This window comes from Blennius ocellaris, assembly GCF_963422515.1.
Source record: "Blennius ocellaris genome assembly, chromosome: 14".
Classification (NCBI taxonomy): domain Eukaryota; kingdom Metazoa; phylum Chordata; class Actinopteri; order Blenniiformes; family Blenniidae; genus Blennius; species Blennius ocellaris.
Genome location: NC_137663.1, coordinates 14,293,041 through 14,317,822, shown reverse-complemented (window position 1 = coordinate 14,317,822; position 24,782 = coordinate 14,293,041). Strand labels below are relative to the sequence as shown.

The window sequence follows — 24,782 nt, the reverse complement described above, 5'->3', positions numbered from 1 at the left end:
TCTGAAGCTTTTTTTCCTTTCCAACTTTAAAAGGTCGGCTTTGCTGCTGAAGAACAACACACCTTTCAATGGTACGGTCTCCTTTAAGCTGCGAGTTGCAAGCATGAAAAAACCCGAGCGAGCTATCTTTGTATTCTACACACATACCTCTTTTGTTTGAGAGTGGGCGACTTGCATTCACTTCCAGCCAATCGTTTAGCAGTCTCTCCCTGAAACACCTGTTCAGATCATTTCAAGGCTTGAGAAACCAAAGCGGTGTGTTAATGTATTCAATCATATATATATTCAGGTATATTAAGGGTCAAAAAAGATTTATTTAGCGTATGAAACGAATGGTTGGTGTTTGTATTTTTTAAACAAGCAAAATACTCATATAAATTGGAAATTGAGGTAGAGGGCTCAGGTTTAAGAGGTGCGGTGGCCAAGTGCTGCCCATGGGCCGTACTTGCCCTTCATCAGTGTAGCTGCCCGTAAGTCTACCTCCTACACCCCATGCAAATGAATTTCACAGATTCATTAGACCTAGTGAACAAGGTTAATCAGCTCATCATTTGCTAAAGAAAAATCTTTCTCTCTCCCAGCAATAACTCCTGATCTTCACTTTATGCCTAAGAAAAACTAGGAAAAAAAATTGCATGCTTTTTAACTTTCTGAGAAATCATGGACCGTTTGGAACACGTTTGCTGTGCTCCTAAATCTAGTCTGCGAGATGTTGATGGCAGGTTTAATTTAGTTATCTGATTAGGCTCTGGGGAACACGCTAAGTTACAATTATAGCTGGTATTGCTGGAGGCACTGAGTATGACTGTGTATTAATGCGCACACACACACACACACACACACACACACACACACACACACACACACACACACACACACACACACACACACACACACACACACACACACACACACACACACACACACACACACACACACACACACACACACACACACACACACACACACACACACACACACAGTGTGTCTGTGCTGTAAAGCACATCCATTTATTTGTCGGATGTCTAATTCAAGACTGCAGCATATGCACTTTTTCCATTCTTTCAGTACTATTTCTTGTTTATGAGTTTTCTTTCATTAGAGTGGCTTTTTAATTACTGTTCCCTCTCTTTTTACGGCCTTGTTTTTTCTTCTCTCTCTCTCTCTCGCTCTCTTTCTTATCAAAGTACTTCTTTGATAGTTTTATAAGTTGCACCAGTGGCTGTGTGGTAAGCAGATTAATAGGAGAGTAATGTCATTAAAATGGTAATGTGTAGACTTGGGCGAGATGCTGAAAACAATAATATCCCATTTGATTAATGACACTCTAATGCAAGAGCATGTTCTGTGAATGTACACACATTGGTGCGCACACATTTTGGACAAATCAGGATTCAAACTACTACCTCTCAATGATGCGTCATGAATCATAAACTATAGAGGAAACAATGGCATATGTTCACTTGAAAGCCTAACGGTCCAAAAATCAAGTTTTTTTTATTCAGGAAGGAGGTAAATGCTGTTTTAAAAATATGAACAATGAAAAAAATAAAGGCTGAAAACAATAAATAGCGAGCACTTGTATAAATTCACAGAGGATACAAACAGGTACAATGGATCTGGAGATGGCATTATGCAATGTTATTGTGGATGCTTTTCTAATGAAACCCGGAGCTGCCTGTCTGCCATATGCAACTCACAATTTTCAACTGCAAAGATACAGAGTGGGTGCAAACACAACAAAATAAAGACATAAAAGGAGCAAATCATATGGACATGGGAGAGGTATTCCTTATTTAAAACAGACAGCGTGACTGACTTCTGCCCTCTTTTGGTTCTGGACACAACCTCACAGACATCCCAGTTACAAATAATAAATATATCTTGGCAGATAAAAGGCAGACCTCAACAAGTAGCTATGGCTTGTTTTTCAATCGAAAGGTTGCAGGTTTGATTCAGCATCTTCCCCTCTCCACTCCATGTCAAATCACTTCTTATGGATGGATTGAGCGCCTTGCATGGCAGCCGCCTCCATTGGTGTGTGTGTGTGTGTGTGTGTGTGTGTGTGTGTGTGTGTGTGTGTGTGTGTGTGTGTGTGTGTGTGTGTGTGTGTGTGTGTGTGTGTGTGTGTGTGTGTGTGTGTGTGTGTGTGTGTGTGTGTGTGTGTGTGTGTGTGTGTGTGTGTGTGTGTGTGTGTGTGTGTGTATAACAGTGTAATAACGTTTTGGGGACCGTCATGCAACGCATAAGTACTACGTATATAAGTCCATTGATATGATATGTGTTGTTATTAAGCTCTTCGAAGAGATCATACTGACATTCATTGATGATTATAGTTGAGAAGATAATCTTACTCTATCGATCATGAGTCACTGCAGACCTGATTACATCTGAATGTTTAATTAGTTGATATTATTATCCATTCCTATTGTGTACCATACAGTCACATTAATAATCTAATCACCACCAAAGCAAAACACATATAAAAAAATGGTGCTTCTTCAAGCTAAAGTGAAGTAGCAGGACAATTACAGTGTTATGGTATATTTTACGTGGACCTAAAAGGTGTCTGCAGTGAGTGGTTCAATTCAATCAATTCCATTCTATCAATTCTTTCCTCCTTTTTTACGTTATCTCCAGTCTGTCTCTTCTGTCTAATATGTCATTCTGCCTAAAAGTCTAACCGGCAGCAGCAACCAGTGGATTCATGTCTGTGAGCTGTCATAGTTCCTAATGGGGAACAGTTGGCAAATGGTCAAATGATGACCAGCGGTGACAGATTAGGGTATTTTGGGGTCTAAATTCATTGTTGTCCTCAACCCCCCACCACAGAAACAATTTTGCACAGTTATGCCTCCTTGAAATGGCTCTGTCGGGATAAATCTAGCTCCTGGGCTGCTGCGCTAGATACAGCACAACACCCTGTGGGCAAAGCTCACACACACACGACACTCTGATGTGACTGCTCCACTAGCTCCTCTCCGACTCACATTTATGAGCAGTATGCAATGGCACTGCTCTGTATAATTTAAATCACCAAGTTATAACAGTGTTGTGGGACATTTATACAATAGTGGCACTTGAAAAATCAAGTTCGCCAACATACATTTTTCATGCATATATGCACACAAGTACACACCTCTGGGCTCGTCTCCAGGAGGAAAGCGAGGCCTCTCAGCCAGAGCGGCGTCGTGGGAAGGCGCTCTCTGATCATTTAATAGGCCTGGCCCCTAACAGACAGCGCTCGCTTCGTCAGTCTGTCAGTGGGCCAAAGCTGACCCGCAGAGCCATTTTGCAAAGGGACTGGGGGAAAAAGCAGATCCAGATCCTCAAAAGGGCTACGTCTGTCATTATTGGTCATCATCTAACCATTTACCAGCAAAATCCTCATGATGCCAACATAAACATAATCAAATTTGCCCACAAGCAAGCACACACAACAAAACACAAATTTGTTAAAAGAGACAACAAATATTCTATTCCAGTCCATTAAATTTCAGCCACTACTGTAACATTTTATTGTGCATCCTGGGAGAGTGTATTTTCAATGATTGGAGTTGCAGACATATAAACAATCAAAGACAGCACAGAAAATTCTGTGCAGTGGGTTTCTGTTACTTTGCACTTCACTGCGCCGTAGGCTAAAAGTCATGCTGTGTTTGAGGTACAACTAAAATAGAATGTGACAAAAAAGAAAGTCAAACAATACCATCCTCCAAAGCCCAAATGTAATGTGTAAGAAGCAGGGGAAAACACACACACGCACGCACACACACAAGCACACCATAATACTGTATTAATCAGAGGAGAAATCATTTAAATTCTAATTTATTAATGTATCATGTACATGTCTTCAAACAGTATATTCTAATCATTAATGTTTCTGTACGTGCGTGCGTAATACCATTCAACAGTCCACACACAAAATGAGAAGAGAGAGAAGGGGGCAGAAAGTGCAATGCTACATCAGCAAATACACCTAAGCATGCCAAACGAGTTATGCATGACCTTGGTTAAAGGTGTGCGAATATGGGTGTGTGAGAAAACCACACTGACTACATCTGACCTGCATGTGACTGAGATACTGACACGAGATGAGATCAGAGAAACACCAGTAGCTGCAAGGGCATGTGGGATGGTGAATAGTTTTGTCTTTGGTAGTAGGTGACAAACCACTATCATTTTTTCTTCAAAAACAAAATCACAACATTGCTTTGAAATCACCTGATTATATATATCTTGCTGTACAAGATTTACATCTGACAAATTGCTTACTCAGGATGATGACACGTTTCCTCTGTGTCACCATGAATGTGAAGAAGGAGAAGAAGAGAGTAGCCTATTGACAAGAATTGAACATAATGAAATCGCAAATAAAGTGTATGTGAAATTATTGTTCATCCTGCAAGGAAGAGCAGCCTCAAATGCTAATCCTGCCTCCATGGTTTGATGTATTTCTCAAACTGATGATTAGTTACACGGGCTTACAATGTAGAACAGTCAAATTCATCAGTTTTCAGAAAATACCAACAGTGGGATAAAAATAAAAGTGTTAATATTTCTAGTACCTGCATAATGCATGTGGATATAACATTAAATATAAATGGAGACATTAAGTCACTGTGATAAAATACAGGGATATGGCTGAATCAGGTATTGGCAGAGCATGATTCTGCTGATGACAGTTGTCTGCACTGGCACGAGTAGTGTATTGAAAAGCAAACACGGTACAGCTTTCAAACGCTCTCGCCAAGACACACTGGACCAAAGCAGACGTGATAAAAACCCAAACCAATCCAAATGACAATCTGACATACGGGCTGTTCATCTCCTGCTTTGCTAGATCAACACAGATTGGACTAATGTATCACCATAATCCTCAAAACACTGAATTCGAACTGCAGCACAATGATCTCTCGCTGGTGTGCGGAAAGTTGTCACACTTTGATTTCCGCTAGCAGAATCGGGTTTGTCTTGGCACGGCTCATTTTGTCCACAGAGAAAGAAGCTCACAGCAACCGACTTCCAACCTGCTACACATGGATTATGCATGGATATGCAGTAAGGGGTGGGTGGGGGGGGTGCGAGTGGGAGATGGGATGAGGGGCAAAGTGCTGCAAGTATGGCGTGGGTGTATTTATTGCAGTGAACTGCAGAAGCAAGTTTCTAATCTGTGCTGAGGTGTTTTGTTTTGTTGATTTTTGTTTGTGTTTCGTGTGTACGTATGCTGTGTAGGTGTTTGTGTGCGTGTGGGGTAACTAAAGAGCAGAAGACCACTTAAGGGCACTGCATAATAACTAGGTTTCTGTTGGGCAGAAAAGTAGCTAAAACCCAAGAGACACACACACACACACACACACACACACACACACACACACACACACACACACACACACACACACACACACACACACACACACACACACACACACACACACACACACACACACACACACACACACACACACACACACACACACACACACACACACACACACACACACACACACACACACACACACACACACACACACAGAGAGAGAGAGAGGGGCCCCTCGTTACTCATGCATGACCAGTCCATAATGCACTTCTGCGCTTTCACTCACCGTTGGCAGGACAACAGAATTACTGAGAAAGGGATTTGGGAAGACTGAATTTGCCAAGACTGTGGGAACAGCCAGATTCCTTCTTAAACCACAAAAGATAAAGGAAGAGCAGCTCAACTCTCTCATTCCCTCATACAAACATTCAGAGCTGTGAAAGTATTATCCTTGATTGTATCACCATTTTTCTGAGCCTGATGCAGCAGTTACAGTACTTTTCTACTTAGAATGCATGCAAAACACTTACACAGATGTTTTTTGTTTTCCACAAACACAAACGTACACGGTAAAATGAAATAGATACAAAATTATAGCACCATTGAGTTATACACTTTGAACTCTATCTAAATATATGCATATGTGTGTATAATGGTGTGCCTGTGTATGCTCGTGATACTATGCTTTGATCATTCTGGCCTTCAGCAGAAGCTGTATGCAAAGGAACAAAATCATGGTTCAGGAAGCATTTTATGTTCCATTTTAGAGGGCAAGTTGTTATCAAAGTAATATTGATGAATCATGTTTGAGTGTTTAGGCTACGTCCAGTTAAACAGGCAGAATGAAGAGACGAAATCTTCAAAACTTCCTGTTTTTCTGCAGTCAAATGAAGATATCCGTTAGTGGAGATTACTTTGAATGTCACCATGACATAAAAAAAATATATATAGAAGTAGAATGGAGCAGAGGAATACTTGACAACCCAGATATCAGTTTTACAGATATCTACTGAAGGTTGTGAAATATCTGAACCTGCCCCCAGGGACTAACCTGTTGTCAGACCTTCAGCCGATGGTTTCCAAGATCAGGTTTCCAACAAAGCCGATGTGAGCAGACGACTAATGGAAGAGGTAGCCTCAATTAGCTCACTAACTGGTGGGAAATGTGATTTCATTTAGTTCTTGCCGCCGAGTCTGTAAACAAGTCATGTTTCCCCTCGAGGAGACCGAGAAAACGGAAACAGGAAGAGCGAAGTGACAGAAAGAGAGAAAGATATGCAATGTCTTGTACCTCCTCAGGGGTTTAAAAACTGCACATCAATGTACAGAAAATGTAAGCGGTCCTATTGAGTTAAATATTCTTTTGTAACCAGAGGAATGGAGTCCACTGACCTATACGACACCACTGTGATAAATTGGAACCATTGAGTGTAGAGTTTGGCTTTTAAAAATATTTTTGATGCTTTATATTTGCATTGTGGTGTCGTGGCTAGCACTTCCTAGCAGCCCGTCATGGCTGTACCCTGCCTTCACCCACAGCCAGCATGAATTTCCAGCGACACCAACCTCTGCAGTGATCACTTTGTTGTGGTTACATTTACTTCCTTATATGAGACAAACACAAGAGTGTTGAATAACCTGTTGTTACTGCTGAATCATCTGCTGGTATTGTCAGCAGGATACACCAAAGATTTGCTGTCGCTAAAAATATGTGCATATGTTATCTTTATAATTGCAAGTTTGCTGGGAGAGTCGAGTCATGCCGAACATAGTGAGTGAAAATCTCAGTAAACAGTTTGTTGTGTTAAAACTCAGACACTTTTACCTCCTCTTAAAATCCTTGCAGAAAAGATTTTGAAATGAGCAAAAAGTATCTGAAAGTGCAAAAGTTCTGCTGTGTTTAGCACTGAGTGGCACTCCATGGTCTCCAACAGTTTCCCAGCCACATATTTCATTCTGGTCACGTTACTTCTCTATTTGCAGTTTATGACTGAGGAAAACAAGCAAAGGTGACTCCCTCTTATGTGGCTTATTAATTAGTTTCGATCAATATATTGGATTATAATGCAGTCATAACAATAACAATTAGCTGTGGTGTATAAAGCTCTACAAACACATTACTGATTCAAAACTCACATTTAGTCATATCTTCCAGTGCTATATGTTTTAGTACTTTTAACATTTAGTTTAAAACCACTACTAAAATTTTAAAAGAAAAAAAGAAATGCTGTATCTCAGCCTGCTTTCAAAAAGACTTTTATACACAATCAAATGAGTATCTGAAATGTATTATTGGATTTTTTTCAACCTTTCTGTCTTCCAGCTATCTCTTCTGAACCACATTGATTGCTCTCCACCTGCTCTTAACCAATGGCCTTATTGTATTCTGAGTCAAATCCCATAACCTCCAGAATTGAGTTCAACTCTAGGTAGAGGTTGAATCTTCACGTCACATCCACAATGCTTTTGCCACAGCTGGGTTTTTTTTATTTTTTTTACTCCATTATGAGAATTTATATGCTATATGCACATTAATCAGGACAAGACGCAAAAATGCTTAGCTTGAAAATTGTCTGAGCCCCCTGACAGACATTGCATATTAACTGTCATTTAGATGCACATAACCTTTATGCAGCGGAGGAGAACTTGCAGTGATATAAAACTGAAGTCTCACTTCATCCAAGGATATAGACAGAAAGAGAGAGTTTAAAGGACACAGATAATGAAACAAAGTGAAAGTAGCTTGCCTGTGTAACAGTTTCATCAGTACAGCCTGGGTGCATTCTGATGGAAACGAAGGATTGTATGTATCGCTCTGAAGAAAGGAAATTATATGTCACGGTCTATAAAGCCAGCCCATAATGTATTTTGAAAGACAGCATCCTTGTGGCTTAGATCATTGTACAGTGGCTGTCATGATGACATCACTCCATTTTAAGTCATTTAGTTTCTCTGCTGCAGCCGACTGCAGAAGATCGAAATACTTCAAGGATAGAGTTTCCCAAATTCCATTCACATAGTTTGAGCAGGACAAGGGCCAAAATAGAACTGAAGTAACATAATGATATGGCAGACATTCACACCCACCCAGTGCCATTTTGTCTCATTCAAGCCGATCTGCTATTTTGAAGACTTTTTGTGAATATGCCGACAGAAAATTGGTTAGTCACTTGTACAATGGGATAAATGGCATCATTCACAACAATGACCATCCAACTGTCATGCTGTTAGACAGAGTTACAAGATAAGATATGCTACATGTATAACTTGTATAGCAGAAAGCAAGAATATATATATTTTTTAGCTCATTTGAATCTCAATACCAAATTCTGTTGATTACAAACTAGGGTCCTGGGGAACTAAAGATGGTCCCAGCGGAAATAGGAGGAAAAGCAGATAGACAACTAATCAATTAACCAAGCAAATTATGTTGGTTTTTTTAATCTTGTACAGAAGCTAAAGTATCAGGCAGAAACTCACACAGTAATAAAGTACAAATTCCTCACAAAAGGTTTCTAGGATGGAATCAAACCAAGGCAGTGGTAACCAGTGCCGACCACTGCAATGCTGTTATATCGTGATGCAAGTGTATCTTCTTCTAATGCATGATGATGAAGGGCCGTTTAACTCAGTTATCTGGTCATATGTAACTTCCTTCTTTGGAAGAATAAGCCCATATCAACTGCAGAGATCTCACATTGAAAATCTCATCTACATTTATGTCACTGACTCTCAGTAAAGTTGTTGAAATGCATCACATGCTACTTTTTCTTCACTTTTTTGCACTTGTGCATAAAGCAGTCAGTCAGAAATTATTAGGAGTGAAAAATTCAAAATATATATCAACTTTAACAAAGAAAATTATACAGTATATATTTTTGTATCTGAATACCAAATCCATGTTATACTGACAGCTATGCTTAAAATTGGAAAAATGCAAACAACTTCAACTCTGAAAATGTGGCAAAGTATCCAGTTCAGATAACTTCATTCCAAAGTCCGAATTCTCAAAAAATGTAAGCAAAGCAAAACAAACTTCACTTGCTAACTACCTCGGGGCTGCAGCGGTGAAACTTTAATATCTGAAAAAGACGCCAACATGACTGTCTCCAAACTTCACTACTTCTTTAATTTGGTCACAGGATCTGCATTGCCATTGGTATGCAGTTTCCACCGCACGGCAAAACTCAGTGGTGCTTGTTAAAACACTTTTCATATCTATGCAAGTGCAATGAATGGTGTCTGACAAGGGCGCTTGTCTGCCAATTGGAGTATTCTTATAAAGGAAGCACCCTGGAAAGATGAAAGCCCAGGGTGACACTGGAGAGTGAGGTGTCGGGGTAAGAGAAATGAAACGTCCAGATAGGAGGGAGAGAGAGCAGAGGGTCTAAGATGGAGAGCCGTAAAGAGAGAGACAGACAAACTCTGTGAAAAAGTGAGCAGCAAGCAGGAATGAATAACCAGCTTCCTTTTTCGACTGTGGAAATGCAGATAAAGACAGTACTTTTGACAGATCCATTTGCATATCTATCTACAGGCCAATCCAATAGCCTTCACATTTAGGAGGTTGCACTTTTTCACAAAAGAAATGAAACCGAAATATTCGCATTAGAATTTTTTTTTTTTTATGCTACAAGTGTACTGTTGTGCTCTATTCATAATAATGGCGAAAGGAATGTTCGGTAAAAGAGTGGGGGGGGGGGAAACACATGAATCAACCATTTTATTGCTTTCTCTGTGCTTTTCAGAGAAACATGACATGGACCTTTACAAACACTGCCTTCATTGTTACTGGTTAGCTGAGGAATTGTATCTACATAGATCATAAATGGTTCAAAGCCACGCTTTTGTATTCTCCTTACATTTGTCAGATAGTGTATGTGAGTTTTTGTGTTTGAGGACAACACTGAAGCTGTATCAAGGCTCATTTCCTGAATATCTCATGCATGGCTGCTGTTCTTTTTTAGGCTCTGTAATTTTTTTTTCTCTTCCTCACAGCACAAGGGAATTCCTTTACTCTCCCCCATCCATCCTGTTACCCCCTACACCCTGCTAATTCTTTCACTCCCCCTTCACCCTCAGCCCATTTATGAGACACAAACACAGAGTGTTTTGCTGTAACCCTCATCGTTGTCTCATCTCATCCCATCACAGGGAGATTGGAAGGGAGCGTTGACACAACAGTGGCCAGTAACATGTCATTCAGGATGCCAGCCAAGCCACAGGCATCACGTACACTCACATAGCATCTCAAAACAACCCGTCGCCTTCCCCTGGTGTGCGTCTGCTGCCTTTGTCTGCATGTGTCTTCCTCCTGCCTATTTTGCTTTTCCTCTTATCTCTTCTATCAAGGTGGTCTTCTTGGAATGACAAATAGCCACTGAATATCAGCGGAGCTGCTGTTTTGGAGAGTATGCTGCTAATTTTGCTAATCATGCTGAAAAAAGATGAAAGCACTGAGGAGTTTGTGCAATAATTGTGTTTGGTACAGTGGCACACTTTAAAAGGCCTGATTTGATACAAATTTGTCAGAAAATATCCGTTTGCTTCAAGTAAACTCAGCACTTCCCTAATTTGTCCTTAAGGATTATATAATGAAATTGCTCTTTAAATTAGCACCTTGCTGTGTATCATTATAAGAATGGAAATAATGTGCCATAATATTAGTAATTTAAATGCTGAGCGAAATTCAAACTGGAGGAGTGCCATTACCTTAAATGTCACATTTTCTATAAGTGAAAGCAATACATCAAAGTACACACAATGAACCTGGACATGCACGACGTAACCACTGGAATCAGCACCTTTACTAAATCTCACAGCATGAGGGAGGGATCAAAGTCAGACTGCAATTTATCAATTTCATGACTCTTTTCTTTTGAAAAACTGCGAGTAATGCTGTATTGTATGTGTGGGACACGGGAAACCATTTAGATCACTATATGCATAAAATCTAATTTAGCATAAAAACCCTTATTATATATGTTCAATAAATGTGGAAATGTGAGAAAATGCTATCTTGCTGAAATAGATTGAAGCACGGTGTATGTAGAATATGTTTATTTTGAAGATAGTCAAATATAATTGACCATCGATTTGTTTTTGTCTTTTGATTTTTTATTTGATTCTTGCATTCTGACATTTAAATGACTACATGCCATGCAATTGAAACGTAACGCTGAAATGACCTCAGCTTTGTAATCATAAGACCTATTGAGGTAAAAGGTGGATCCTGGATTAAGAGGGTTAAAGGGACTTCCCCACAAACAGGCTGGCCTGTTATCAGCACGACTACCCTTGAAAGATACGGCTCCTTTTTGGTTAACAGATCACTTTTTAATAAGGTCAGGATTAGGGTGGCCAGTGCATTAAGGCAAGGGCTTAGGATCAGTGCTTAGCCCTGGACAGTCACTACTATTTACCACCTCAGTGCAACTGTGGTTTAACACCGGCTCATTATGAATGTGGTGCCTGGAGATTTTGGTTCTATTTCTCCAGTAATAGCTCATCCCTGCATCACGCCTGAGGATGCATGTGTTTATGCATATTTGCAAGAGTGTGTGATGTGGGGAAGCAGATATTGTGAGATGACCACTCGTCATAATTCTTTGAGTGTGGCATCTATTAAGATTCAATATTTGCCAAACATGTCTTTATTTAACTGTTTCTGTCCCCTTGTTCTCCTGCTATCCATCTTAACTACAGAGTAGCATGATAATGTTACTCAGGGTGCTTCTCAGAGGATTAGCAGAGATTAGCATTAGCTGGTCCATTTGAACTGGATATGCATACAGCAGCATTTGCATGTTGGCAAACCAGGCTGGGCCTGAAGCCATAGTACACATTTATAAATGGGGGTAAGGGAGCAGAAAACAGGAGAAATATCTGGCTGCAATTCCAAAAAGTGTATGCCACAAAACATTTCCAGTATCTTGTAAATCCAGAAAAAAGATCAGAAAAGGCAGCTACTTTAAATAAAACAGTTTAGGAGAAGAGCAACATAAACTGTAATAATAAAAAGAACATGCTGTTAATTTAGAATTCATAATTTGGTTTTCTTGGCCTTTGCATATCATATATTATAGTCGTTCCACAGGCATAGAGTTATCCTCAGAATAAAATATCAACATTATACAAACGTGTACAAAAATGGTGCCAAACAACATTGAATATCTGAAGCGATCATGTTGACAAATGTCTCACTGAGAAACTACTGTTGTTATTGAAATGTCAGAAAATCTGAGAATAAATGATTTGTGCCAGAAGCCGGAACATAAAGCCAAGGTTACAATTGAAATCCAATCCATCAAAACTAATCCAGCTAAGTTCATTTCCTGAGTGGGTTGCAGATTATTGTTCAAAACTGTGAAATGCTCCAGCAGGATTCAGACCGGCAATGTCAAAGTTATGTAAACATAAAAAGTAGCATTACTTTTTGGTCACGTTTATGTTTTGCAGATAAATGCTCATTTTTGGCATCCATCATGTACATACCAGTGGAAACACTTGAGTGTATGTGAGACTTATGAACAGGGTGAATGAGAGTGCAAACACTAATGAAGAAGATAAAGAAGCAATTGAATCAACTTTTGTTTGCCATTTGTAATGATAAGAGATGAGCAGAGACAGGAAGGGAGTGCAACGAAAGCCAAACTATTTTAGTTCCTAAAGAATGCATCTGCTGTATGTCTAACCCGTCTGCTTGTTTTCAGAAAGCACAATGCTCGCTCTACCCAACTGAAGCAAAGTGAGAGAAAGGCAAATAGCTTTAAGATAGGCAGTGAAATTACCCATAATTGGAGACCATTTAAAAACATAATAACTTCTTTGTTTCCTCAGCGGGAGGTGCGGGGCTGGGGAAGCTTTTTGATTAGAACTGGAGATGAGTTCGCTATAAAACTACTGAGCCGAACCTTCGCCAGATTCATGCGGTGTGCGAGTGCATGTGTTTGTGTTAAATCTATCTGCCAAATTGTAGAAATTAATAATTCTGGACGAGGCGCTATTACTAGAGTCCAGTGTCAGTTCAACAGGGACCAGTTGAAAATATCTTATCACACTAATTTCCGCATGAAGCAGCAGGAACAATCAAACCAGGTTGTAAAATCTCAGAGCATCAATGCTCAACACCAACTTACAAAAAATTCAAATGGAGCATGAAAATATGTATTAAAATCCAACTGGAATCATGCCACAGCATCTTTAACAAAGATGTGTATGTGGGAGCAGATTGTCACCATGCCACTGAGTTAGAGAGTGGAAGTGAGCTTAGGGGTGTGTGCCACTTAGGATGGGGGGAATAATGTTGTGTAGCATATAATGGATTCGTAATGTGGCAAACAGAGACAGATGGAGGAGGGGGCTGTGTGTTTCTGTGTGGTATGTATTTGCAAGCTTGGACACACACACACACACACACACACACACACACACACACACACACACACACACACACACACACACACACACACACACACACACACACACACACACACACACACACACACACACACACACACACACACACACACACACACACACACACACACACACACACTGTGGAGAAGAAATCCCTTAGGCACATTATATATGCTGCCGCTCGCTCACCCAAGCCAAGGGTCTCAGTTCATTTGGTTTTTAACTGTTATAAATTGTCTCACTTGACTCCATCTTCCCTCCCCTCTACAACAAGCCCGGGGCAATCTCTGCACAGAGAGCGAGACAAACTTCAAACTTAGGACCAATACCAGATTTTCAAATATTCAAACAGGGTCCAAACTTGTATAAAAACAAACCCAAACCAAGGGAAGACATTATCAAATATTTCAACTGCTACCAACAAACAAGTCGACACACTTCAGGTGTGCTGAATTGGATGAAGTGTGTGTGTATATATACTGTATATATAGTGAACAGAAAATAGAGCCTTTATTCTAGTACTATACAAACACAAGGAAAATATTTGCCATGGAGTCAAAATATGGTTAAGCTTCACCTCAGAAGGACCAGGTTTCACAAAGTTAACTTATATATACAGTCTTGGGCCACAAAATGTAAAAGTACTAAAAATACCAGCATCTTAAAAACGATACAACGATATTGAACTTGCTGAAAGGATTCATGTGGCTCTGCTTAAACACAATAATATTTCAGCGGCAATGTTAAAACAAAGCTGACTATGAATTGTGCAGAATTGTAATTGTTTTCCGAGTGTTCCCTTTTTTTTTTTCTTTCCAACACTAATTGATAAGTTTTAATTAAAATTTAATTTTGTCAACATTGTAATTAGTAGCCAGGAACATCCCGAGCAGTGAGGCGAAGGTTATGAATTTTTCCAACACTCTGAGAAAATCATCTCTGGCTGTCGGTTGGCTCACGCCCATCACAACAACTGTCTCACTTTCCTGACGTATCACCACAGCTTTTATGCCACGATAAAGGCTTTTGTGCGATTGTTAATCTTTTGTCTGAAACATTCAATATTGCACAGTGTAAAGCACTCTGACAGGACTAAAAAGTGATTAAAATCCACAATGTTGGGACGAGGCTGCTTTGCAAAGTACTTTTAGGAGAAACTCGGGGTGATGCTCAGGACATAAACCACCAACTGTGGGATTAAAAAGAACCTGGTCAAATCATTAAGTCACTGCTGCTTCTATTGCCTTAAAAAAATATAACCTGCACAAAATGTTCTCCCTGTAGCATCAGGAGCATGTAGGCATACTTGTATATATGTCTGAAGGAAAATAAAAGTGGACTGCACCTGACAAAGAGAGGGATGAGGACACTAACAGTTCTAACATGGTAAAGCCAATATCACATTTCACTCCGTAAATTAAATATACTAGAATGTCTTTCCCATGCAGAAAGACAAAGAAAACAGTTTTGTTCCTCCTCTAAATGATCATGTTACGTCAATTGTCCTTTTCATTATTGTTGGGTATGTAGTAGGTAGGCTGTGTTTGTGGGAGTGTATATGTACATACTATTATGAGTCTGTTAACAGGTGCAAAGGCTGAAGGTGTAAAGCCTTGTAAAGATGTCTCAATTGGATGAAATTTCACACTCTTAGCTCTCAAAAGTAATCACTGAATTACAGCCTTTAAAAATCTCTCAGGTTTCACACAGACAGAAACCCATGTACGAACAAATGTACTAAGCCACTGCACAGTCCTCAGTTTACTCAAATCGAAAGCCCATATATAACGGTAACCAGACCCTTTCTATTTGAGTCTAAGACAACATCAATAGATTGCAACTGCATCATTTTATGACATTAAATGTGTTTAGAAATAGTGCTCATGCAAAAGAGAGTCTAATAACTTTCAAAGACTAAATTAAGATGTGAAGGGACCCTCCAGCTGATGATTAGACATGGGACTAGAAAGTGACTGCCGGCGATAATATGAATGGAAAAACATACACACTCAAACTCACACACTCATACACAGAAATACGGGCGTACACACAGAGTCAATTAACTTGAACATGTGTCTTTAGGGAATTATATTTCAATTAGCTTCAGCTTTCCTTTGAGACCATAATGTTAAAACAGTTGTGTATTTGCGAATGCAGTAAATCCTGGTTTTTAATTAGTATCATGACATAACTCCATATTGTTACTATGTAAGCACAAGTTAGGCACTAAATCAATGTTTTGTGGGATGTGAAAGAATTGTAACATCAAAATGAAGCATGCATGCTGAAGGACTTATGCAGCTATAGCCAATGCAGCTGCACATTTGAAGTTGATTTAGAACTAAATTATAGCAATGAGGAATGAACAACTGTGAGTATCCATTAGAAATATGTAATCATCATCAGAGGGAAATTAAAGAGGGAACCAACTCACTTTACAGGGTTACTTTGGTGCAGCAACAGTGACTTTTGAGAAATATGAACAGTGACTGAGGGAGCACCTTCTGGATGATCTGTGAATATTGATTTAGAAATCCTAATTTTGAACTGACTGGACATGAATAAAAGAAAATCTCAAAGGACACGCTCAAATCTAAAGGCTCACAAATGTATTTTTCTCTTCCTTCTCTCTGTTTGGATCTACCTACATTTTCATTCCCCGGTCTTCCCTGTAAACTCATCCTGCCAACCCTGATTTAACTGAAGAAACGGTTACGTGTGAGCGGACACAAAAATCTGGGCCACCAAAGGAGAAAAAACCAAAAGGAACATGAGCAGAGATTTTAAAGCTTCTTTCCATGTTTGTTCATACTAAATATATTTTGCACATTTTTAAATAAGATTTGGGTTTTTAAATTCGACAATACTGCACATTTCTATACATACTTGCATGAGCGCATTGCATTAGTGGACTGTTTTGTACACGTATCACATGGAGGTTTCTGCAAGAATACAAGACAGCCCAACTTGGCTTCAGCTGAATTCAATTTTTGTCAAGATCAGACAGAGTCCCCAAATAATAACAGAGCTGGGGGAGGAGAGGCGAGCAGATTTACTGCTGTCCATATCTTCATCTCTGTTGAACAAAATGATTACTGGAACATGCTACTGACTCTGGCCCTCGGGGAGCTATATGAAAAGAAGCTGTCAGATGAAAGTGCATATGGCATAAAAAGAACTTTATCTCAGCTAGAAGACGGTGCGATACATGAACCCTCTCAAGCGCAGTTGGTTAAACTGAAAGGGCATCAACTTCAATTGTGTCCATGTTTGCATGTTTGCATATTCCATGCATTCGGGAGAGGCAAAGAAACACCGAGAGGAGGAGAGTCATCACATTTTGTCTTAATCTGGCAGTTTATTTAATTGCCCATTTTCTTCACTTTGAACCTTCTTTCAACTTTCTGAGTAAAAGCAAAAGATTACAACACCCTCTGTGTGGAGAGTTTTAATCCAAAAAGGTGATTGTGTTTGTGTCTCTTTATTCCAGAGTGTTTGAGATTAGTGACACATGGTTCGTTAAAGACTGGAGCTTCAGATTAACCACTCGCTAATCCTTTGGAATTCAATGCTAATACAGACATCAACATATGCATGCTTGCGTACACACAGACACACACAAGACACAATAACACAGTCGATGTCATTACCACTATGCATGCTTGTGTTTCATTTGAAGGGGTAGATGATATCTGCTTGATGAAGTCTGCCTCAAACAAACAAAGAAAAATAAAGAAGTCAGCTCGTCAGTCAAGATGTAGCGACTAGATAAAGTGATTAACCTGAAAATGTAAGGAATACTTGTGTTCCCTGATGAGTATGAAGCACATTGGATCGCTGCTCTCATCAGAACAACTTGAAAAGCATCACACACTGGTAAATGTACAGGAGTTCATATTCCTGCTTGTAAACATAAATAGCTGCAACTTTAAAGAAAAGCCCTATCAGCTCATATTTTAGCTGAGCTTGCATACTTTCTTTCACCTACTGGGAGGTCTATTTAGGGTGGAAACTTGCCGTCTGCTGATGCCGCTGCTGCAGCCGAATCCACCTGTGGGCTTGTTTTTTGTACCATTCTCAATAGGAGGCTGCATTTGATCTCTCTCTTTGCTCGCTTTGGGCTGCCTTTAAATTACTCATTGCCTAAGAGATAAGAAACACAGCCTTGATGCCAAAACTAAAAATCTACATTTACTCTCACCATACTTTCTCCAAAGATGTTTATTCGTGGCTTAGAAGTGTGATTGACATGTTCTGTATTTTTAACTAAAAGGGGGATATTAGCTCGCAGCATCAGCATCTTATGATTCTATTGGATACGGCTTATCACTTGGGTATAAATATACTATTCATTGGAATTCAACTACAACCGATAAATGAGACATGTTCTTGATTCTAAGCCTGACAGCATAATTGCAGGGTTTTTTCTTATTTTTATCTTTAAATGTGCAATGATTTAAACAACTACAGTCTCATTGCTATGACAAAGCCAATTATTATATTCCATGCCAAAGTCAGTAAAGACCAATACTTCAGAATTAAGTAAAGTGAATAATCACTTTTAAGATATGGCAGGTGTGTTTGTCTGTTCAAACAAATTCTATACTTGAAAACAAATTGGGGAAAAAAAAAAAAATGTCTGTGTGCATGCGTGTTCTCCACGCACAGGGACTCTGGTTCTGAGTGATTATTTTTATCTGATGACGAAACATATTCCTTCTGGCAGAAGCGAAGTCTTCTGAGAAGGCAATACATCCGCAAAACATGAGGGCTCACTGAATGTTTGAATATTGACTATTGATGAGCATGAATGCTATTCCCCAGCCATTGGGTTCAACATAAGTGTAAAACTTGAGATGAACCTTGTACCGTTTGTTTTACAATCTGGCATTGGCAACTTTCTGTGGCCAGCCAGTTTCACCACAAGGCCTTGTGGCGAGAATAACCTATATCTCCTATTTTTAATCAACATGCATGCCTTTTAATTTAATTTGTAATTGTGAATGAAACTTGGCTCAAATGTGGTTAAAACTACACTCTTACCTTTGTCTGTGAAACTAATAAGCTGTTGGAACTTGGCTTGTGGCCTTCAAAGTATAGCAGATACCACACAAGATCTCAGTCGGCTTTACACTGTGATCTCTATGCTCACCAAAGCGCTAAATAATGCCCGATTTTGAGTGAGAATTTGTACTACTACAGTCATACCTTAGGCTGGTAAAACCATTCTAGTCCATGTCCTTACTCAACAGAAAAGGCATTACCAAAGATTTTCGTCACACGCGGATGATGAAATATCAATCATAGGGCAAGTCTCTGTAGTTTTAAAATTAACATAAGCAAATCTTTGCACTAATGTTTGACATGTTGGTTCACCTTTGCAAAAAGATAAAGAAGTGCATTACTGAACAACTAATGCCAAGTTTTAGGTTTATTGCACGGGCTGTCAATGCTTTTGATGCAGAGGGCCCATTTGATTTTCTATTCTCAGTGAGTGTGGCATAAACACCAGCAGGCTCAACAAAATTAAACTACAGTTTGATTGACATAAAATTAACCAAAATCTAGGGTTGGAACTTCCATATGTTAATTTTCAGTTATTAATTATTGTAAAAATGTTTTTAAAAAATAGCTTAGGCATTGTACAGACATTTTCTCACTGAACCTGAGAAAGTTCCTTTCGGTTGTCGACATACAGATCATAATGATGTGGCAAACACTTCAGATAACAAACGTGGACATATACGACGAGACGCCTCATTCACTGGTTCTGGTCTATTTACTTTTATTAAGGAAAAGGGTCCTTATATGAGTAAAATATTCATAACAGACTCATTTTACAACACATTTTCACCCAGTTTGGCTTCTGACAAACAGCTGTGACAAAAAATCCCTGCAAAAAGCCACAGAAAAATGAAAGGTCTACACGATCAAATGCAAAGGAGCAACGTGCCAAAAAATGTGTCGGAGGCTTTTATATCCATGCATGTGGACCTCATTTGCGCTAGTGTACTTTGACAGGGATTTACCATGATGATGACGGATTTTAAACAATATGCGTACTGAGAGGGCCACTGCAAGCGTGCCAGTGATTATGCTGGTGCGTGCCAACTGTGGTATGCTGTGCCTGAGTTTGCCGACCCCTGGTCTCTTGTGTCTTGTATTAAAGGTACATGCATACATGAACACATGGGTATATAGCCCATAACTCTCAATACCTCTTCCTGCATGTATAAGGAACAACATGCATAAAAACTGTAACATTACAGGTGGCATTACTTTGTCATTTTCCAAACACAGAATCAGTCAGATTTTTCTTCATAGTTCAATTATTTCCCAAGTCAGCAATCAGGTGATTGCGAGCCAGTTGTGAAATTGCTCCGATTTCCTCCTTGTAAGAAATGGAAGAGGGAAGACTACAGTGACACTCGCCGACTAAATTCAAATTTGACAGGTGTTTTTGAGGCGATTATAAAGATGCCCTATAAACTAGCATATTGACAGAATTACTTTTTTTGATTGTTTTAAATGGATTGTTAACTCACATTCAATATCAAACACTACTAAAATATTGTAGTAAAGCAATGATGCTTATTTTGGGTCTCATTTCAGTCTGTGCTGCACCATTTGTTGTTGGCACTTTTTTTTTGCAGCTCATAAATACCTAGGAGATTTTCACATGCTGGTTTGGTAAGTGAGCTATTGGCTATTGTTCGGCGCACAAGATCACATTTGCATAAAACATTTTATCTTCTCTGTGGTGTCTTGCCATGTGTGTTTTAGCCACACTGGAATCTTTGCCATCTGCAGTATGCGTATTAGGCATAGCAATGCCTCTTTCCCTGTCTAACTTTATCCCTCCATCTTGAAAGGAAACCCTCAGATCATCTGCATTTAAATTTGCCATTACTGTAGAGTTCCTTGCAAAACCTGCCAAAATGCACGAGTTCAATGATATGTGAAACAGTTGAAGCAGGTGGCAAGATCACCAAGGTTTTCTTTTTTAACTGGAGCAGTGCTGGAGAGGCAGATTTCTACTCTGCCACGAAGAGCTTCTAAGCTCTGAATCCTACCACATTCCCCTCTAGCCTCCTCCTCCTTTCTGTTTTAACTTTTTTTAACACCTGGACTAACAAAAGACTGGCTTTGATCATGGGAAATCCCTTGGCAGAGCAGCAATGAATCCACAGAGGAGCCCCATGTGTGTGTGTACGTGTGCATTTGTCTGTGTGATGCACACCAAGCCAGCACTGCTCCACTGAGGATTCTCAGTATTGAAGCTTCATGGCATGGGTATAAGGTGCACAGCATCTCACATGTGCCATGCGTCAAAGCTCAGCTGTGAAAAAGAACACGCTTGCAGACACACAGAAATGGGAGGGAGAGTGCAAGTGAGCAAAAAAGAGGGAACATCTTGTTTCTCCCGTGTAATCAGTGGCTCTGCAAACACACACACAAGGCCGCTTGTTATCAGAAGCTTTCCCACGCTGCTGTGGTACAAAGCTCCACACCAGGATGGGAGGATGAAGCGAGGGAGGAATGGACGGAAGTACAGAGGGATGGAGGGTCAGCCTTCAGCAGCTTAGACTCACTGCGGGGATAAACACATCCCTCAGCGGGGGTTTGTATTTAGGCTAGCAAGATCAGAGTTCACAACAGACAGACTGCCAGGCAGGCAAAGCGACAGGAAACGGGCAGAGCAGCGGAGATAAACAAGCTTCCAAACAGCAAACAACCAGTGCACATATCACATATGAGGAGATTGCACATTCCTCCTCCACACCTCTGCTCCCACATTAGTCTTACATCAACTCCTCTATTCTAGAACATCTCCCCGTTTCTCTGTCGCTCCCTGCCTCTATCTCCCCTCGCCTGCTGCTCAGCCCTGAGCTCTTACGTAAGAGGCCCATTTGCATAACAGGCTGTTTTCTCTGGCTACGGCATGGGCACATGAGACACACTGGATAATATGTTAACAACTCGGGCTGTTGGTAAACAGCGACCTCCATCACAACACTTCACATTCACACTATATATACGACGCAGGTCTAGTCAGTGACAGAGATTTAGTGTCTCTGTACGTCTTGATGCCAGCTGGCTCAAGGCCAGAGGGGCTGAAACAGCTGTCATTTACAGGGCACACGGATATGTCTTTGGCTTGATAGACTTCATTCGGGAGGAGGCTGACCTGCCTGCTGTGTGGAACCTATGCAATAATAGGTCTTGCTCCAAGAGATGACTGTTCAAATCAAGAAGCCTAGTATTATCCTCTTCAGGGTTAGGATGAGGGAGACAGAGACTTGTGCGAGTGCGTGCGGTGTGTAAGCACACATCGAATGATCCTGATGGGAGCGCCACAGTTACTGGCATGCTTGTGCCATTGCTTAGGCCTCTTCAAACACGAGCTATCCAAACAGGACACACATTTGCAGGAATATATGCAAACATTACCTAGCATTTGAGCACACACTCATAATGAGTGTGCCGCCCTTAAGAGAATAAAGAGGAAAATAAAGGCTCCGGAACGTCAATAAATGCTGCAGTGGAAGCTGTCAGATATATCCTAAGATACCTCATTACACACCAATTCATTAAGTCAAGAATGGCCTTAATCATTTCTGGTTATTAAGGAAGGACCGCTCTCAGTCTCTCATGTGCACACACACATGCACTTCAAAGAGACGACAACAAATGATCAAGGGAATCAAGCACAAATGATCTCTCATTTTGGATTCCTCCTTTAGATGCGTGGAAAACAGTGATGGAAGTCAAGATGATGCTAATTTTGGCTTTCATGTTATTAAATGTGTTATTCTGGGCCTTAAATATGCCTTTATTTGTTTCTGAGTTAATCCATCACCTTCCTCCTGCCACGTATCTTGAATGTGCCGTTCACGATCCCAAAAGGCTTTTTTCATCATTTACCTTCCTATATAAATATAAATAGTACAATATCTCTCATTAAGCATAAAGACCTGAATGTCAATCCTGAAATTAAAAGGAATCTGTATGAAATTATTGTAAGCATAATCAGATTTAAATTTGGGAAGAACGGTAGAAAAAAATTATCCCAGTAGTGTCGGAGGATATTCTCCAATGTGTAGATATTTGCAAATGCATCTTTTTAGAACTGGTACAAATTGGAAATGCATAGTGAAAACTTGGTAAATGACAAGTTGTAAAATGTGACACCGCTAAAGCAAATGTGCATCTGTTATTTATATTTCAAATTGTTTGCAATGATATGTCTATTCGGGTGTGTGTATGAAACATGTGAGACAGGCAAGCACCATTCACTGTGACCTTGATCCCCAAAGTCACCTGACTGTTGTGTTTACAGTAGGATCATCTGTAGTCTTAACACCCCTGTGAGGTGTTTACAGTATTGCTACCAAAAGACTCTGGTCAAGACATACACAACACCAAATTGGCCTTCCTCTTATAACTCAAACTGCAAGTCAGACCTGTAAGGTATTGACATATTGGTTTAACCTTAAAGGTAAAGGTTAATGTTATTAAATATGCTGCCAACATATCAAGTTTTGATCATTTGAATGAATTTCTCATGAGCCTTTAATAGTTGTCTGAGGTTAGTAGCAGCTTTTAAATCTTTTCACATACAGTTGACCTGAGCTGACAGTGTGTCGCTGAACAAGATAGAAAAACGAGAGGGAAAAAGCCATACACAAGGAAGTGAACAAAGCACCGTTTCACATCCAGCAGCATCAAACAGTAAGATGCCCGCAACTGTATGCGGGACCTATCCCTAAAGTGCTGCAAGTCAAAACCAACTGCGGTGTTGGTTATTTCACTGAGGTGTGTCTTTATTTGCCCCCATTGTAATTCATGCACAGGACACAACATGCAGGAGACGCGCCACACTGCAGAGCTGAACAGTTAAGCTCAGCTTGTGCTGACGAACAGAGAAAAGCAGGAATTCCTCATTCATGAACTCTAATATCCAATAGATGCATAATGTTACAGGATCAATTTTCTCTTCTGAGATATACGCACAGCACACGTCTGCAGACGGACCCTCAATTCAACGCACGTATACACACTCAGCCAGACACACGTGTACATGAATGAAAACCATTGTGTGTGTGTGTTGAGATATTGTGAGACCCACATGTTTCTCACTGGACCCCCCCGCGGACACACACTAGTGTGTGTGTGTGTGTGTGTGTGTGTGTGTGTGTGTCCGCGCGTTTTGCCCCCTTCGTCTGCCCTGCCGCTGGCCCGAAACGCGCACGCGTGCTCTCAGGGCACGCACGCACGCCAAGACGCGCACAAATACGCACCACTCTGACTCACCTTTCAGAAGAATCCCATAAATAGTGTAGAGGGTGAAAATTAAATTACTCTTGAGAATCATCCTGTCTTCTTTCTTTTGCCTCCTGCGTATTTCTCCGCTCCGTCTCCCCCACTGGACCTCTCGGACCTGACGGCTTTGTCAGCAATCCAGGTGGACTTGAGAGTGCGTCTTTTGTGCGTCTCTTGGAAAAAAGAAAACTGGTTGATGCAGACGACTGATGTTGCTCTGGATGAATGATATTTTCTCCCTCCTTAAAAAAAATATTTTGGATGTTGTTGTTGGTTGTTTTTTTTTGTTTTTTTCTTGGGTTGTTTTTTTTGTTTTTTCAGGAATGCGCCACCGGTGAAGTCGCCTCAGACTCAGTTGACGGGACTCTGCTCAGCAGCCAGAACCCTCAGGGACTAAGTACAGTCGTCCTCCGGTTTACAGGATAAACGCTGCCGGTGTGATACTACTGCCTGCTCAGCTCCTGCTCGGCTGTGTGGATCTTGCCACAGTGCAGAGAACACGAGTGGATTGTTTGAGACCCGCCCCCACGCGGCTTCAGACTGACGGGAAACGTGAACCAATCACCGAGAAGCCGAGGCGACCCGGGGTGGGGGAGGGATCCGGGACCGGGAGGGAGAAGGGAGAGTCAGCGCGTTAGACACACTGTAAGAAATATCACTGTCAGGCACCGTAAGGACGTTTTTAGGCATTATGTTATTAGAAAGTAATCCAATTAAAAAC

The 24,782-nt window shown here is 40.4% G+C and overlaps 1 protein-coding gene across 2 annotated transcripts in view; it reads right to left on the bottom strand.

Moving 5' to 3' along the window:
* cadm2a (cell adhesion molecule 2a) overlaps positions 1–24,521 on the bottom strand; it is a 199,607-nt gene extending 175,086 nt beyond the window's left edge. For both annotated transcript variants that reach the window (XM_080509554.1, XM_080509555.1), the window contains exon 1: positions 24,053–24,521. In XM_080509554.1, the coding sequence (XP_080365680.1) occupies positions 24,053–24,113 (61 nt within the window). In that variant the 5' untranslated portion in view covers positions 24,114–24,521. The remainder of the gene's footprint in view (positions 1–24,052) is intronic.
* Positions 24,522–24,782: the final 261 nt, after the last annotated feature.